The sequence below is a fragment of the Anopheles moucheti genome, chromosome 2 (genome assembly GCF_943734755.1).
Source record: "Anopheles moucheti chromosome 2, idAnoMoucSN_F20_07, whole genome shotgun sequence".
NCBI classification, from domain to species: domain Eukaryota; kingdom Metazoa; phylum Arthropoda; class Insecta; order Diptera; family Culicidae; genus Anopheles; species Anopheles moucheti.
Window position 1 is genome coordinate 96,986,282 of NC_069140.1, and position 17,199 is coordinate 97,003,480.

General features: G+C 42.4%; 2 protein-coding genes and 1 long non-coding RNA gene across 3 annotated transcripts; 1 reads left to right on the forward strand and 2 right to left on the reverse strand.

The window, feature by feature from the left end:
* Positions 1–10,311: 10,311 nt before the first annotated feature.
* On the reverse strand, positions 10,312–11,171 carry LOC128298650 (uncharacterized). The gene is made up of 2 exons (XM_053034419.1): positions 10,965–11,171; positions 10,312–10,899 (listed from the first exon to the last, which is right to left on the reverse strand). Exons 1-2 carry the CDS (start codon positions 11,169–11,171, stop codon positions 10,312–10,314), a joined length of 795 nt encoding a protein of 264 aa, XP_052890379.1.
* Positions 11,172–12,273: 1,102 nt separating this feature from the next.
* LOC128297121 (ATPase WRNIP1-like) lies at positions 12,274–14,387 on the forward strand. Its single transcript, XM_053032691.1, has 3 exons — positions 12,274–12,347; positions 12,413–13,438; positions 13,512–14,387. Exons 2-3 carry the CDS (start codon positions 12,420–12,422, stop codon positions 14,206–14,208), a joined length of 1,716 nt encoding a protein of 571 aa, XP_052888651.1. The 5' UTR covers positions 12,274–12,347; positions 12,413–12,419; the 3' UTR covers positions 14,209–14,387.
* A 1-nt stretch (position 14,388) lies between these two features.
* On the reverse strand, positions 14,389–16,601 carry LOC128297122 (uncharacterized). Its single transcript, XR_008287234.1, has 7 exons — positions 16,518–16,601; positions 16,241–16,285; positions 15,952–16,030; positions 15,615–15,732; positions 14,858–15,017; positions 14,734–14,792; positions 14,389–14,504 (listed from the first exon to the last, which is right to left on the reverse strand). It is a non-coding gene; the product is annotated as an uncharacterized LOC128297122 (long non-coding RNA).
* Positions 16,602–17,199: the final 598 nt, after the last annotated feature.

Below are 17,199 nucleotides of genomic sequence, written 5' to 3' on the forward strand. Positions count from 1 at the left end.
CACTATGAAACCAGAAAACAGCAAAACCCTCCGGGCAAACTTGTTTTATTGAAACACGCGCGCAGAATGTTTAATAAGCCTGAATATATGCAATGCAAATACATTTTCCTCGTATTCGGTCGTTTCCGGTCCTGCCGCATTACAGGCGATCGATCAGCGCTTAATCGAATGCGAAACGTGATTAGATGCACAAAATGCGCACCTTTCACTGCGAGCTGCAACGAACCGCACGAGATTGTGATAATAGCGCTATAAATCATAAATACATCAAACGGTGATGTTGTGAAAGAAATTAATAAATAAAACAAAACCGTGAGTGTCTCTCCCACTCGGGGTTTTGTTTTTATCTCTGCTTTTCAGCATTTGTTTTTTTTTTTTGTTGCTGCGTTTCTTCCTTACACCGAGTGCAGTCAGCATTGAATCAGCGTTTTAAAATGGGTAAACGCTTCAGCGATCCAGTTCACCGGCCGATCGTTCGTGTGTTCTCCAATTATGGCGTTATTATATCAACAAGACCGATCCCCGTAAATCAATTTAAAATAATGACAAACATGAAAGCGAACGTGTGCAATGCCGCATACCTGGTGCAGCTGCACAGCCGATGCAACGGAAGCACAACCGTGCGGTGGCATTTCACCAAAGATGGGGTGGGCATTAGTAGAAAGGTGGCGGGCAACGGCAAATGGGAATGGTTGTGGAAAAAATTGGAAGAGAAAAAGCAAAAAAAAAAAACGCATACACAAAACCGTACTGGCAAAACCCAATATTTTACCCATAACGCATGGATTATTTCCAATTTTAGCTCGCGCCCGAGCGAATATGATTTGCACAGCGTCAGCAAACACTTTCAACCCGTCCGCTGCATTCCCAATCTGTGCCCGGCTGCAGTTATGCATATGTATGTAAAATGATTAATAACAACACACAAAAGCAATTGCTAGAGTGGGAAAAACAAATGTGAATTGAATCATCACATACACACCCGCACACACACACAAACCAATCCTGTAAAGAATTCTTTGTGTGTGGGTGTGTGGTTTTTAGACAAATAGCCCGCCGGGTTCATATCTATCAGTTAAGCCTGTTAGTTTGGTTTTGGATTTTTACATTCCATTTTGTTTTTGCATGTCCATTTCCCGTTATTTATTGGTTATTTCAATTAAAAACCACTAAAGTCCTCTTAATGAATACCACCGGAAAGGGGATGTGTTATTTAGCTTTTGGAAACATGCATTACAAGTTGCATTCGTTTAATTGGATGTTTTTTTTATTTAACGAAGCTATCAAAAGGGTTTGCCAGAGAATGAAAGATTTTAATTGCAATAGTAGAATTTTTCTTATTTTGCAACTACGAGTGGGCTAGTCAACTACATATGGTGTTATCGGTGCCCGAAAAGACTGCCTGGATCATTTTGTATCAATTAGAAATGGAAAACTCGGAATGGATTCATGAATTCACTCTGAATAATGTGCCCCTGATTACGAATCACTTCGGATTCAACTCCGGATTACTTCGAATTCGATATCGAATTCGATTCCAGTTTCGACATCGCAGTCGACATCACAATCAACGCATTCATAAATAGTGTTTTAATGAATTGATCTCCGTTTTCCTTGTGTTTGTTTATAATTTTTCTTGTTCTACAATTTTTTCCACAGATTTTTGTTTCGTGGACACACAACTTTCCACAAAACTATGATTAAAATTCTTCCGAATTTTCCAATTGCAACAGTGGAGTTTTCCTCAATTTTCCTCAATGTCTTATTAGCTTACTTTGGGCTTTATAAGCCCCTGATAAATGATGATAAATGATTAGTAAAATCGAAGTTGATCTGACTGAGTTGACTCTGCCAAAAGTTCCAGAATTAGATTAATCCGACTATGAAAACAATCTTTATTTTAACCTTTACCACTATTACCAATCGCCACATTGACCCCAAATCCAATCAGCACAATGAATCGACGAACATTTCAACAGAAAATAGTAATAAAATGTATCACTTTTTGTTGTGTTCAATTGTGCAAAAAAAAACGGCTTTTGGCGTCGAAAACACATACACTGTTTGCAAACGAGGACCGTGCGAACGCAAAGGGGTTACATAGCGTTCAATTTATTATAGGCACTAACTAATGGAACCAATATGAAGTGAAAGTGGAAAGTAAATGTACAATGCAGAGAAAAACTCCTCTTCGCCGGTGGTGAAACAATATGTGCACTTTTTGTGCCCAATTCTACACTACCGAAAGGAACCGAACAAAGCGTGCTGGTGGAAAATAAATTACCCACTGTTGGCGTAAGCGAACGTCCCGCGGGGCAACAATGGAAACAATTCATACACATACGCAAAAGTGAGCACAACGGTTCTAAAACAAACCGACACGCTGAACAACCAAACAAACAAACAAACAAACAAACAAATCGAACAAACGAACCAACTGACAAATAGGACCAAAAGCACACAGAAAAACCACCGGCCCTAACGATTCGGTTTGGTGCGGCTGATTGCAACATAATGCAACTCGTTTTGAGCACAATTCCGCCAGCGCACGGACGTGTGCGGTTTGATGAAACTTTTGCATTCAATCACACACCCGCACGGTGTACTGGGCGCCTCCATTCATCCGTCGGTTCGGTTTAGTTCTTTTAATTGTATCTTTTTTTGTTTGTTTTTGTTTAACTTACCCTCCCAACACACAGCTGTTGATTCAACCATAGAGAAGGTGCTCAGGAAATGGATCAAAGTGATTTAATTCGATAAGACTCGAAAACATCAGACTGCCCAGAAAGGAGAGTGAAACTAATTCACAAACAATCAGGCGCCTCCATTTGGGTGGGAGGGCCAAAGGTAAATGAGCTTGACGAACGTTCCTCGCTGACAGGGGGGTTTTGCTAGGGGGGGGTGGAAGCTAGACCAACAGTCCGCTCTTAATTGTTTTTCAAAACTTTGTATCATCATGCTTCAGAAGCACGGTTCGGGTCAGAGTGTGAACGTTATGGTGTGGTTAGTGCAATGAAGGCATATCAGCTTACCTTCTAAACCTGACGGCCGGTCTCAGCAAACAAAGTGAAAAGAATCCTATCGTGAGGGCGAAGTGGCCAGCTAAATGGAGCTGACGGAAGCAGGACGGTACGTACGGCAAAGCAAAGACAAACAACGAACCCCTAACTTGCCGTATTTGTTTAGCAATGGATGCAAAATTTAAAGTTTTGTGTTTAGAAAAGCACTTCCCCTGGGTAAAGGACTGCTTTCCCACACGGACGAAGATGATCGGCTAAAGAGCCCCACTCACTCGCACACATTTTAACTACCGTTTAAGCTTTGTGTTGTACAAATACAACCACCGACCACGGTGACGATGAGCAGCCGAAAAGTGTAAACTAAACAAACTCACTGCGCAAAAGGACACTCACGCCGGAAAGTTTTGCACCAAGAGCGGCTGCGAGGTACCTGGCTACGAGAGCTTGATCCTTCATGCTCGACAGTTTGCCAATCGCTAAGCTCTTGTGTGTGTGCTAAAGCAAGGAAAAAACAACACATTCTCGCGTGGAATGTGATTCGATTGGGATTTCTCTCTCGGATGACGGTAGCGTCGATCGAGTTCTATTTGTTTTGTTTCGTCTCCATATCACAGTGGCACATTTTTGTGTTTATTTCCACCAGAAGCGGTCTACCCTCCGAGAAAGGTACCCACACGTAAGCATTCGTCTCATTGTATTTATTTCCGGTGAGTTAGTGAGTTGGAAAATGTACTCTGACTTTGACTGTTCGGTTCGTACGTACGTGCGATGAGTGCTTAACGAGCTCCGCGTGTTGGTTTACCCAGTGTTTTAACGCAGATGTAATGTGACAAGATTAACTAATGTTACTATTGCTCTTCACAGGTTGAAGGTATCAGCACAGGTATCCGCTATCAACTGGAGAACTACATAATCTTCTGTAAGAAGAGTAAATGTGTGAATGTTTAAATGCTGTTGCAAATGAACTTTAAATTAGTAGCAGACAATGAAAACACACCAAAAACCAACCATTATGACAGAATATTCATAAACGCCTTAAGATATGCAATTTGGTGCTAATGTATCGCAGGAGTAAAAATCAAAGGAGTGTAAATAAAATGTTAGCCTGTCTATATCCATGGTTCCGTCACTGGAAGCACAGTTTTCGTGTAGGAAGGTGGCACCAGATCGGAATAAACTACTATCAGTTGTTGAAAGCAAACTCACTGGAGAAAACGATCCAGCGGCGGATCAAACGGTAGGCGGAGTAGGCGGTCGCCTAGGGCCTCGCCGTGTTGGGGGCCCCAAACAATTTGTGCCGATTGTGCGATTTTAGGAAATTTTAAAACAAAGTTAAGTAATAACAAAAAAAAAAATAATTTACAAGGTAGAAAATTGATCAAAAATATCTTCCTTGGTTATATAAAACATTTTTTTCTATGTGATAAATTAAATGCAGAGAAGAATATCGACTTTGTGACTTTAAAGTATAAACGAAATTGCACCAGGACGAGGACACTAATTTTCCCGTTGGTCGAGAAAAATTTCTTCGAAAACTACCCGTTTTTGAATGTACAGTACCAGGAGAGCATCCACGGAAGAGGTAGCACCTAGTACGGCTATTTTGGTCGAAAACCGCCGAAAGGTATGCAATGTTTAAACACTAACTTTCCCGTTGGTCGTGAAAAATTTCTTCGAAAACTACCAGTTTCCGAATGTATAGTACCAGGAGAGCATCCACGAAAGAGGTAGCTCCTGGTATTGCGCCGTAAGGTATGCAATGTTTTTTTATAGTGTATAAACATTGCATACCTTACGGCGTTTATTTGGTGTATAAACATTGCATACCTTACGGCGTTTATATGGTGTATAAACATTGCATACCTTACGGCGTTTATATAGTGTATAAACATTGCATACCTTTCGGCGCAATACCAGGAGCTACCTCTTCCGTGGATGCTCTCCTGGTACTATACATTCGGAAACTGGTAGTTTTCGAAGAAATTTTTCTCGACCAACGGGAAAATTAGTGTTTAAACATTGCATACCTTTCAGCGGTTTTCGACCAAAGTTGCAATCCCAAGTTGTTGCATGTAAGATGTTGCATGCCAGATGTTGCGCTACATATGTTGCGCGACATATGTTGCATGTCAGATGGTGTGCAACATATGTTGCGCAACATGTGTTGTGCAACATGTGTTGTGCAACATCCTGGTACTCGGCTGGTACCAGGTGTTACCTCTTGAAAAACATGCTCTCCTGGTATCGAAACTCTGAAAACAGCTGGTTTGTATGCAAAGTTGGTGTGTAAACATTGCATACCTTTCGGCGGTTTTCGACCAAAATTGCTGTACTAGGTGCTACCTCTTCCGTGGATGCTCTCCTGGTATCGGCAATCTGAAAACAGCTGGTTTTGTATGGAATTTCGTACCAGCTAATGGCGATCCAAGTAGTGGCGTTATCGTTATCCTTAGCGCATACATACGTTTATATATAGAGACTAGCTTACTAGGCCTGTTTACAGGGATACGCAACATAACTTTGAGGTGTACGCAAGGAAGCTTTCTTTCCGAGACTTTGCTGGTGTTGTTACATCATGTTTGAAGTACACCTCCCTAACACCGATAATGCCGTAGCAAAATTTTGGGCCCCCCTTGAAAAATTCCGCCCTGGGCCTCCAAGGGGATTGATCCTCCACTGAAACGATCAAACTAGTTTCGACAAAATAGTTCTGCAATATGACAACGCTCTATCTCCTTGGGGATTTGGTAGAGAGAGTCAAAGATTGATGCTAAATATCTCAATACAAAACAAAATAACCCTATTTTTATAATATTTGAATATAAAATAATATATTCAAATATGTTTGAATGGATTTCAATTAGTAAACTGTTTTGTTAATAAAGATCAAACAAAATTTCATGTCAAGCGTTCCTTTTTCAGTTCAATTCAATTCAAAGAACCGCAACAACATTTAACCATCAAAATAAACCATTCCCAATGTTTCGCGGTTCAGGAAAGAAAAAAAAACCCTCGTAACGTTGTTGCTCACTTGAAGCTCGATTGAAGAAGCAAACCACCCATTCGCGCACTGTTCAATGAGCGCCGAAATTGGCTCACGCCCGATCCGAAACTCCCCCGAAACCTTGTTCATTGCGAATCACGAAACCACTCGCTCCGTTGTCCGGGGTTTGATTCAATAAAGCGAAAGAGGAAAAGCTCTCGTACCGTGTCGTGACCGGTACGTGGCACACACTGATTGAGTGTGTAGCACTGTCCACCAAGCACGGCGAAAACCCGTCAGGGCGGCTGCATCCGATCAGGGGATCGATGAAAAAGTGTAGGTTCGGACACGTCCGGTGTACACATTGAATCGAGCGAAAGGCAGAAAGAAAACGAGAAATAAACAACGAACGCGCAAGCTACAGCCGATATCGAAGTGATGATGAAAGAGCCGTCCCTAACTCCCACCCCACCCCAGTAGATGCACTGCTTCTTCAATAAAACACAACCACACGGGAAAAAATGTACCTGATGCACCGCGATAAAAATAAAATGCATATAAATTGAGAAAAAAAAGCACAACCAACCGGATATTGGGAAGAACGATGCAAACAGGAATTCCGGTGACTCCGTGGGAAGTCCTTATTTAGAGGGTTTCCACGTAATATTGTGTTTGTTTGTTTTTCCTTTCCCCTGGCAGGAGAAAATGGTGGTATTTTGTGTCTCGTAGCGAGCTGGAAGGAATTTTCAAACCGAAACCATCAGCACAGCACGTGGGAAATACTTTGCACCCGTGTCGCATCCTCTTCGGATGTACGGCAGATTTCTTTGATGGCATGCATTATATAAAATGCGGTTTTGCAGGATCTGCATCTCGACGTCCAGGTGGGATGCTCCGCGCAATTTAAGGTTTCAGTGAAGAGAGCCTTAACTTTTAGACAAACAAAGATACGTAGTAATTGTTTTTAACGGTTGGTTCTGTTTGAAGCAGTAATACGCAATGACATTTTCTTTTGTGTAGAAAATGTAAAAGAAAAACATGAATTGAATTTATCACAACTTACCGTGATTATGATGATAAAACGCTACACATCAAAGCAACCCAGTTGCTAGGTTAGTGCTTATTAGCACGAGGTTGGATTTCCGTCCACTCTTTTATTCTTTAACATCCAAAAACAGTTTGCTAGGATCCTGCTAGGATGCTTGGATAATTATCCTTCCTGTGTCAAAAGAGAAAGAAAGCGCCATACCCTGGCATGCTCTCCCTTTTGCGGGATAAAAGAATCTGCACAAAAACATACCCCTACCCGGTGCGCATTGTTTGATAAGGTAATTAAAAGTGTAAACGGTATCCTTTTTGGTGCCGGATTTTGGTCTGTTTGTGCCACGACAGGGTTTCGGCAGGTGATGACAACGTTTGGTCAGCAAGGCCTTGTGGCGTTAAGAAAAAAAGAATGCTGGTGAAAAATTGGACGCTAAAATAAATAAACGTGGGCTGGTACAGTGATGGCAACAATAGTAAGCTCCGTTGCACATTGAGGCATTTCAAGAAATATTTTATTATATTTAAGTGGCTGTAATTTTTATTTAATAAAAGAATGAAATCAAATGGGAGCACTGGTCGAAGTATAAATGCCTGACAACTTTTCATTTGAAGGCACAAAATCGTTGTTTAAATCCGAAATTGTATAACTCAGAATCAGCATCTTGTATCAGAGAATCAGGCTGGCGACAGGAAACCTTAGGTTGGCAGATTTATACGAGGTATAGAGCAAATTGATGGCACTGAATGACCCAACCAGTAAAGCCTTTTTGAATCATCCAGTGTGGTAGACGCAAACTACGAGTGTTGACGACACAGTGAACACAAAACTCAATAAAAAGATGACAAAAGTACGACGTGTTTCCTAGCTGAGTTCGATAATGTGCAGTGATGGCTTAGCTAATGACTCATGCCTTTCAGGGCTCTTAAATCTCGGAGCCCTTTGCCCTTTGCTTGATGAGGAGCCGCTACAATAACGAGTTCTACGAGGAGTACGGCGAACTTACTGTCGTACAACGGATTAGGCGCGTCAGACTAAGCGGGCTGGTCACGTCGGGAGAATGACCCCAGACGACTCAGCCCGTCGTACACATGGACAAAGGAGGCGTTGTAGGTCCAAAATGAGATGAGATGACTTTGTATTGTAATGTAATGGCAAACGAAGGAGCTCGATTGTAAGCGGTTTAAATGACTCCCGCAGCATGCCAATATCGCCATGCGGTTGAAGCACCGAATAAGTAAGTAAGTGACTCTTGCCAGTGACTGATCAAGTGCTCATCTTTTAAAATTAACTCAACCGCATCTACAAATCCGTTACTCACTGTTTCCGATCCCTTTGACATTTATTTCCACTGCTTGCTTTGTGTTGCTTGAACGCCTATCGACCACCCCAACGCATCCCGATTTACATTCGTGGGAATTCTTCACAGCCAACCTGGATGTAGCTCGCTTAGCGTACAACACCAACAAGCAGAAAGCACAAATAAAATGGCCCACACGGTTAAAACTCATCACAGAGCAGTCAGTTGGTGGTATACAAATGGCATTACGCCTCGCTTCGATTCCGGCCATGGATCGTTTGTTGTTAGTTGGTCATTTCCTCGAAATAGAACCGTCCAAGCCTCAAACTCACGCAAAAAAAAGAAAAAGTTTACTGGAAGGATGTGCGAGAAAAGACTCCCATTGGAGCAGAAAAAATGGGAGAATTAAATTGTGCACTTTTTTCGGTGTGTGTATGCCACGAAAGGATGTGAAGAAAGGAAGTAATAGGCTGAAATGGTAAAACATCCGGTCGGAATGAATGAAAAAAAAAACAGTCGAGAACACACGGGGATGGGTTTGCTCTGTTGGATCATAAATTAATTATTATGTGTTTTTCACTTTTTTGCACTTTACTTTTACCCCGGCGAGTTAAACAGGCAGTTGCGCCGGAACACCATCCGGTTCGTACCGGGATCACCTGCCGTGCGGTTCATACTTCATCCTTTCGACAACCGTCGTACCGTCCCACCCTCGGCGGAGAATTATCGTTTCGAATTGTTGTTTCCCCTGGGCGGAGGTGCACAAAGGTGTGGCGAAGAATGGCAGGACGCCCGGATGGACCACCGTAAGGTGAGAACAACAGTTTTAAGCCCTTTTTACGATTTCGGGCAGCCCGCCCGTGTGTCACCGGGGCGAGCAAGAAACACTTTCATCCAGGGCATATGCTGATGGATCTTCCTTGCTGCCCACACGGAAACATACGGAGGATGGTAATGGAAATTAAAATTAACCAGACGCTTCCATCATTTATTCACGGCCATTTTCGGCCACTTCTCAACCGAAACACAACGCGCCAGTCCGGTGAATCAGGCTGGTAAAGGACTGGGCCCCGGCCGTTGTGGTCATGCGTGCATGTGCGGTACTGTTTGCCGAATGGATAATATTCAATTTTCGCAGCACATGTACGCCTACGGAAGTTTGCCGGCGGGTTGTAGCTACCGTGTACAGCACTCGGTACGCATTATGATCGCAATTATTTGCACTAACTCCGGAGATCCGGGGAAAAAGAGCCGTCTCGAGGCTAACAATCAGCTCGAGCATGCATCGCCGGTGTGGCAAAAACATCGGTCAGACCACCGTCCGATGGAGCGGCACAATGCCCAGCAAGTACGCAAACAACCGACGGGTAGGATCCGGCCGGTTAATGCCCGAATAGCCTGTGCGGATGTGTACTTTTGTGAGGCGAGATTTATTTGAGTATTGTTGAAAGGTACTTGTCGACAATGCTTCCAATAAAACGGATCAATTACTGCCAGTGGACAGTGATATGATTATAGAACGGCTGATATTCATTTCAGCAGATGTTAAATTAACCTGTTGAGGACTTTCTCTTGAAATTCTTGGGAAGTGAGTCAATTTTCCCAATTGTGAATATAACGTACTACTGATTACATACATTTAGGTAAACATTGGTTATCTTCTGCTTTATGTGGCTTTAACAAAATTGAATAGTTAAATGATCGACGGACAATTAGACAAATATCTTTAAAAAGGTTTAAGAATCCCAAAACGTTCACTACTGCTGGTTTTGTGTGGTTTAAACCAGTAAACTGATTTGAAAAATATATTGCATACTTTTAGGCGTTTTACATAGTTTCAGGCGTTATGCACCAAAAGCACAAATTGCCGTGGTTAGATAAGCTCACGATATATTTTGATTTTGCTATAATCACTCAATTTATCAAACTTCACTTGCAAAGGTTCGCCCAAACCACATTGCCTGAACTAAACATTTTGTTTTGCCGGTCTAGTGCTATCCGTCAATTCCGTTTGGCCGGGAATTTTTAACCACTGTTCGCACTTCTTTTTCGATGTTTCGATCTGCTCCCACGGGATCTCGTCCCGTGTCATCCAGTCGAATCGTCGATCGTAGTACAGATCGTAGTGCGGTCCGGATGTTGGGAATAGTTCCCGTTCGTTTTCCGACATCGCGTCCAGCATACGCCACATCCCGGACATGGAATCCGTTTCCAGCCCGCAGAAAGATTCTTCCGACACGATCGCCCGAACACGACCTTTCTTGCGCTGCTGAAGCAACTGTTGCTGCTCCCGGCGCTTCTTCTCCTCCTGATGATGCTGTAGGTCACACTTGTGCAGCATCTCATCGATAAACGACCGGAACTTGGGACTGAAATCAGTGGCCATTTGCAAATCCGGGCAACCGGCACAGGAATCGCTCGATACCGGTTCCGCTTGCGCTTGATCCGGCTTCCGGAGGCGGCCCGCACCCTTCAGCTCGTCGTAGGCACTCCGGAACTCGGGTGTAAATTGATTCATCAGCAGCAACTCATCGCTCTCGTCCACTCCAGGTTTCTGCAAACAGGTAAAGCGGATAGGTAAACGTACGCCGAACATCCGCATCTCCATATTAATCATACCTTTTTCCTCAGGTCCATCAGTATGTACGATTCATCCAGATCAGAGAACGGGTCGGAAAGGGCACTGCACTCGGATGATGCATCATCCTCGGCCCGGTTGGTACGTGGCATCTCCGACGCGGTCAGTGGACGTAATATTTGGAAGATGTTTTCCGCAAACTGTTGCCGCACATCCGGATCTTCGCTCGTGATCGGATACCCGTCCATTCCGGTACACTGCAGCCGTACGTTTGACACCATGGATGCGCATCGACGAGATGCCGGTGTTACTGGATCCCGATATCCCTGCATACCGGCACGTTGTTGGATCGATAAGCACCGTCGACCCCGCCGAGAATCGGGGTTTGGGTACTGTTCCGAATTCCTGAAGCATCGCGAAATGATAAACTTGACATTCCCCTTGCACTACTTTTCAGCGGGTTTGCACGCATCCGGTTGCTCCTTTATGTTGTGCCTCAACTGCTCGTTTATTGCCAATCAAACAAAGCAACATGCGGAGATGGGGCTAGAATAACGGAATAGTCATGTTGCGGGCAAAGCAGGCGATGAATAGATAGTTGCCCCCGACCCCACCTCACTGTTTGTGGATGGACTGCACTGTAGGAACGAGTGACAACCTACGACAACATGAAATCCCACTCCACGCATTCGTTTGGCACGGTAAAAGGGTAACCAGTGGCGTTATGTTATCAATTTATTTCTTCATTATAAAGTTGTTGAAATGTATGGCGAATGTTTACGGGAAATTTTCTTTTTATTTTACTCGAGTTTTACCAACAGTTGATGACTACATTGAAAGTTCGTATTACTTCCAATAACTTTACAATACAAAACTGTAGGAATACAAAACTGCTGTACTGGTATATATGATTACATGAACTTTTCTTATTTTAAGAATCTTTCGAGAGTCTATAACAACATACTTTAATTGTTGAGCAGAATAACTTTCACATGCAAATGCTACCGGTGAACCGGTGTTTTATCTGCTGCACCCATTGAAATGTTAAGGCTTAGCTGATTAAGAGCGCTATGGTACAGCTATGGAGCTTCACAGCTTATCAACAGCATCCAGTAATGAAGAAACAATCTATCATTGATAAAGCAACGACGCGACAGAATACAACTTACAACATCTCAATCATATTGATGCAGTTTTATATTACCTTCTATGATTTTATTTTCGTTTGCTGCTTATTCGTGTTTTATTCCGATAGTACCCATTTCGTTACCTGGGATTGTTGTTTGGGTACGTTGCGTTTGACATATTTAAGCAGAACTGAATTTGAGCTTGATTTTCCGCCAAACATGACAAATAGTGTTCTTTCTGGCTTGCCGGCGCCTCATTTGAAAATAAAGGCGAATTAAAAATTATTCGACGAACCAGTAAGCGATCCTATTAACCATTGCAAGTATAAGAGTGAAAAATTTATATATTTTAAACGTTTTAGATGAACGATGGCACACGGGGATGGTGGCGATGATGTACAACCTTCCACCAGCATGCCGAAAACGGTGTGTCCGGTGTGCGATAAATGGTTTCCGCTTGTCGGAATTGAGCAGCACGTAGAAGATTGCCTGAGTCTGACCGAGGAAGCGGAAAGCACACGATCAGTAACACCTTCCACGGAAGAACAACAGCGACCAGTTGACGGCGCAGCACAATTGTCGAAGCGAAACTTTAGCATCTTTGAACGAAGTCCAAAGCCAGCCAAACGTCCACGCATCGAGGAAGCACCGGTCGTTGTGTCCAGTGCTAACCGGCAGGATAACGACGTAATGTGCATTAATTTGGATCCTGACGAGGACGAAGCGATTGAGCAGAATGACAAATCTGCAAAGGTTTCGCAGAAAAAGGCACAAAAAGAATTTTCCAAACAACCGCTCGCGGAAGTCATGCGTCCGTCGAAAATCGAAGATTATGTCGGACAGGATGCAATTGTCGGACAAAACGCGATCCTGCGCAAGCTACTCGATAGAAGTAACATTCCGAGCTTGATTCTGTGGGGACCACCGGGTTGTGGAAAAACGACACTCGCCAACATTATTGCCAATCGCTGCAAGCTCGATTCATCCACGCTGCGGTTCGTGAAGCTGTCCGCCACGATGGCCGGGGTGGCGGAAGTGAAGGAGGTGGTTAAGGTCGCTAAAAACGACAGCAAATACAACCGCCGTACATTGCTGTTCATGGATGAGATACATCGGTTTAACAAGCTGCAGCAGGATATCTTTCTGCCACACGTAGAATCTGGCACAATAACGCTGATCGGTGCTACTACGGAGAACCCATCGTTCAGTCTTAACTCTGCCCTGCTCAGTCGGTGCCGGGTGATTGTGCTGGAGAAGCATTCGGTGGAGAGCATGATGAAAATACTCGTGCGTGCGCTGCCACAATACGAAGCGGTTATGGTACCGGAAAGCGTTAACAATAATGAGGATAAGTTACCCGATTTCAGCAATTTGGCGTTCATTCCACGGTAAGTTAGAATGCAATTCTGAAACGTCTATTCAAATTCGATTAACAACACCATTTTTCCGTTCATACACCAGCACGATTATCCACGAGGAAACCGTTCGCTGGCTCGCGGAAACCTGCGACGGAGATGCACGCATCGGGCTGAACAGTTTGCAGCTAGCCTTATCCGGTGCCGCATCTACAACAGACAGTATTTATGAGTCGCTGAATACCGTTACGCTTCAGGACGTCCGTGAGGGTATTAAAAAATCTCATCTGCTTTACGATCGTAAGGGGGACCAGCATTACGATATTATATCCGCACTACACAAATCCATTCGTGGCTCGGATGATAACGCCGCCCTGTACTGGGCGACGCGCATGATTGCATCCGGCGAAGATCCGCGCTACATTTGCCGCCGTATGATACGCATGGCGAGCGAGGATATTGGTCTAGCGGACACTAACGCGCTACAGGTAGCGACCGCAACACTGGCCGCCGTACAATCGGTAGGTATGCCGGAAGCGGACTGTATTATCGCGCACTGCGCCGTCTATCTGGCGCGTGCACCCAAGAGCCGCGAAGTGTACGAAGCGTACAAACGTTGCCGTGCTTCGATCGATGAGTGGAAGGGTCCGATGCCAGGAGTGCCGCTGCATCTGCGTAATGCCCCGACGAAACTGATGCGCAATCTGCAGTACGGCGTTGGGTACAATATGCTGCACAAGGATCAGTCGGGATTGACTTACATGCCGGAAGGAATGGAAGATGAACATTATTTTTCGGATTAGGTTTAGCGCGAGGTTTTGCGAATATTTCCATGATGTTATGTTATACGTTGAAGTACAAATAAGAAACTCATCCCGTCACGGTGGCTGAGTACAACTTGTAATCCTTGTTCATATTAACTACGCAGAAAAGATTACGTAATGAAATGCGATAAAAATAAATTACGAAGAAGACACTTTTCATTTCGTTAACAAACGTAACTTTTATTCAAATGCCGCACACGCTTTTCCATAGATTTTATGCAGCATAATGAGTCCATCGTTAGTCGTGATTGCCTTCTACCCTATGTAGCGGTTCCCTGGGTAAAGAGATGAACAAAAAGAATAATTTATACCAAACCATCTACACAGTCAAACAATATATACAATGAGTATTTGAGGCTTTCAGGGAGTCAATATTTCATAGCTCGAAGAAGGTAAAGCTATGAAATTCTCTCATTGGAACTCAAGTTAAAAACATGCTTGTTCATCAAATAACGTAGTACACAGTAAATATGTTGCATAGTTTATTGTAGGGAATCGAGTTACCTGTGGAAAAAATTCCATAAGCCGAACTCCTACGCATAACAGGAAGTGATTCATGGAGACTGAAACAAAGAAAGGAACACATTACATTACTGATTAAGAACTAATTTCATTATTATATATTTACCTTTAAAATGCTTTCGATGCTAACTGAAAAGAGGTTAACACAGAGAGACGATATTGGAGCATAGGAAGGTCGCTAATGGCAGGCACATACACATGCCCTTCTGCTGCACGCTAAGAACTTCATGTGGCTTTGGCGTATATTAATTCTGTTCTGCAAGAATCTTTAACGATAGAAGGAAATGTTTGCATTAGAGGTTGAGCTCTACATGTGAAGCATCATGATTTGTGATCAAGAAACAAAGCTTCAGAGTTAAGCATTTTTTGTATAATCAAGTAAATTCATCTAATAAGAAGAGGACAAAAACAGTGTTTGATCATCATAACCATGTACATTTGAATAGACTTTTGTTGCTAACGTATACATTAACACAGAAATGGACAAATTTAGGCGATTTTTCATTCGAGTGACATGCCATCTTTTAGAGCACTCAGTAGTGCTTCGTTTTTATTCGTAGATAACCTGTTATTCACAGCCAAAATTGTATAACGCTATCAGTTAATTTGTAACGTTACTGTGTAGTTTAAAGATAGCTCAACGATCTTTTCGATCCCTTTGAAGGTTGAGGCAATCGGGCAAACAGTGAAGACGAACCTTGGACAAGATGAACTTTGCTGAGTTTTCGTGAATGCATGCATAGAAGTCAAGCAAACTTTATAGCATTCAATTATTCGTAAAAGCTTATTGGCATCGCCTTTCTAAAATATGTCTATTTTTTATGCATACGTTAGCAGCTTTAAGATTGTGAAAATAAACTTACCATTGCACATTTCTTCAGGACGGGACAGTGACGATGACGTTCGGTTGCAGTTAGAAAACTTCTTCCAATTTAGTTTACAAGCAAGGTTTTCATTTCATCGGCAATACGACATTTCACGCTGAAAATTAAACGAAACATACAAAGTGATAAGCATTCTAGTTTTTGCAAATGCGTATGTGGGTATTAAAACTATATTTTGTCAGCGTGGTGCATGGAGTAAATTGAATCATAAGATTATCATATTATGAAAAGGACCATAATCATCAAATATTTTAGCGCAATGTCGCAAATGGACTGGTTTTCTCGATGCATTTAAAGTAATATTGGGATTAAGTACCTTTCATATAACTCAACAAACGGTCTCGCATATCTCGCTTCCGTGATTTCAGCCGATAATCACCACTTTGAGGATCATCCTGCAAAGAAACGAAAAACAGTTCATGAGAAACACTATTTCACCTTCGCCAAGCAAACTTTAATACAGCGTTACAATAAATATCTCAGTTAGTGGTGCATGAGAATTCAATCATTATTTGATTCATATATTATAATTAAGAATGTGTTCATCATGGAAAATTTACGCTGAACGCGTTACTTTCGATTTGCAAATTCGCAATTTGTCTTACCTTGGACAAAGTTTTGGAGCATTCTTTCGCCAATATGCGCCTGATCTGAAAACGGAAGAAAAATAACAATAAATGAAAGGGGATATATTGATAGTTATTCTGGTCCATTTATATGTGAGCAATATATACTTATATAATTATATGTTAAGTCAGCGTGGTGCATGGAGTAAATTGAATCATAAGATTATCATATTATGAAAAGGACCATAATCATCAAATATTTTAGCGAAATGCCTCAAACGGACTCGGTTTCTCGAGTAATATTGGGATTAAGTACCTTTCATATGACTCAACAAACGGCCTCACATATCTCGCTTCCGTGATTTCAGCCGATAATCACCACTTTGAGGGTCATCCTGCAAGTTGGAAGAAACATCCTACAAAGAAAAGAAAAACATTTCATGAGAAACACTATTTCACCTTCGCCAAGCAATCTTTAATACAGCGTTACAATAAATATCTCAGTTAGTGGTGCATGAGAATTCAATCATTATTTGATTCATATATTATAATTAAGAAAATATTCATCATGGAAAAAATACGCTGAACGTGTTACATTCGATTTGCAAATTCGTAATTTGTCTTGATAATTCGTAATTTAACTTAATTACCTTGACAAAGTTTGGAGCATTCTTTTACCAATATGCGGCTGATCTGTCGGAAGTATCTGAAAAACATAGTAAATTTGAAATCTATAGCGAAGATGTACAACAAAAGAACTAGCTGCACATTATCGACGGCGTAACCTAATAGTGAGGGGTCAACGCCGTAAAACGAGTTAGTATTCTGATGATAAAATGTTTAAAAAATGATTTATAATTGTATGTCAAATAGATAGGTACTAGGTACCGCATCAGAAAAAATCAGCTAAGATCAGACCCCTGCACATGGCCAAGATTAACACCTAACACCTAACCTAACAAAATGACAATGCTCACAACAGTGACGCGTTATGCGAT

Excerpts from the sequence above, each read along its gene's own strand:
- LOC128298650 (XM_053034419.1), bottom strand. The coding sequence starts at position 11,171 with ATGGACGGGTATCCGATCACGAGCGAAGATCCGGATGTGCGGCAACAG. Across the intron at positions 10,900-10,964 it reads TGATGGACCTGAGGAAAAAG|AAACCTGGAGTGGACGAGAG; the intron begins GTATGATTAATA and ends ACCTGTTTGCAG.
- LOC128297121 (XM_053032691.1), top strand. The coding sequence starts at position 12,420 with ATGGCACACGGGGATGGTGGCGATGATGTACAACCTTCCACCAGCATG. Across the intron at positions 13,439-13,511 it reads AATTTGGCGTTCATTCCACG|CACGATTATCCACGAGGAAA; the intron begins GTAAGTTAGAAT and ends TTCATACACCAG.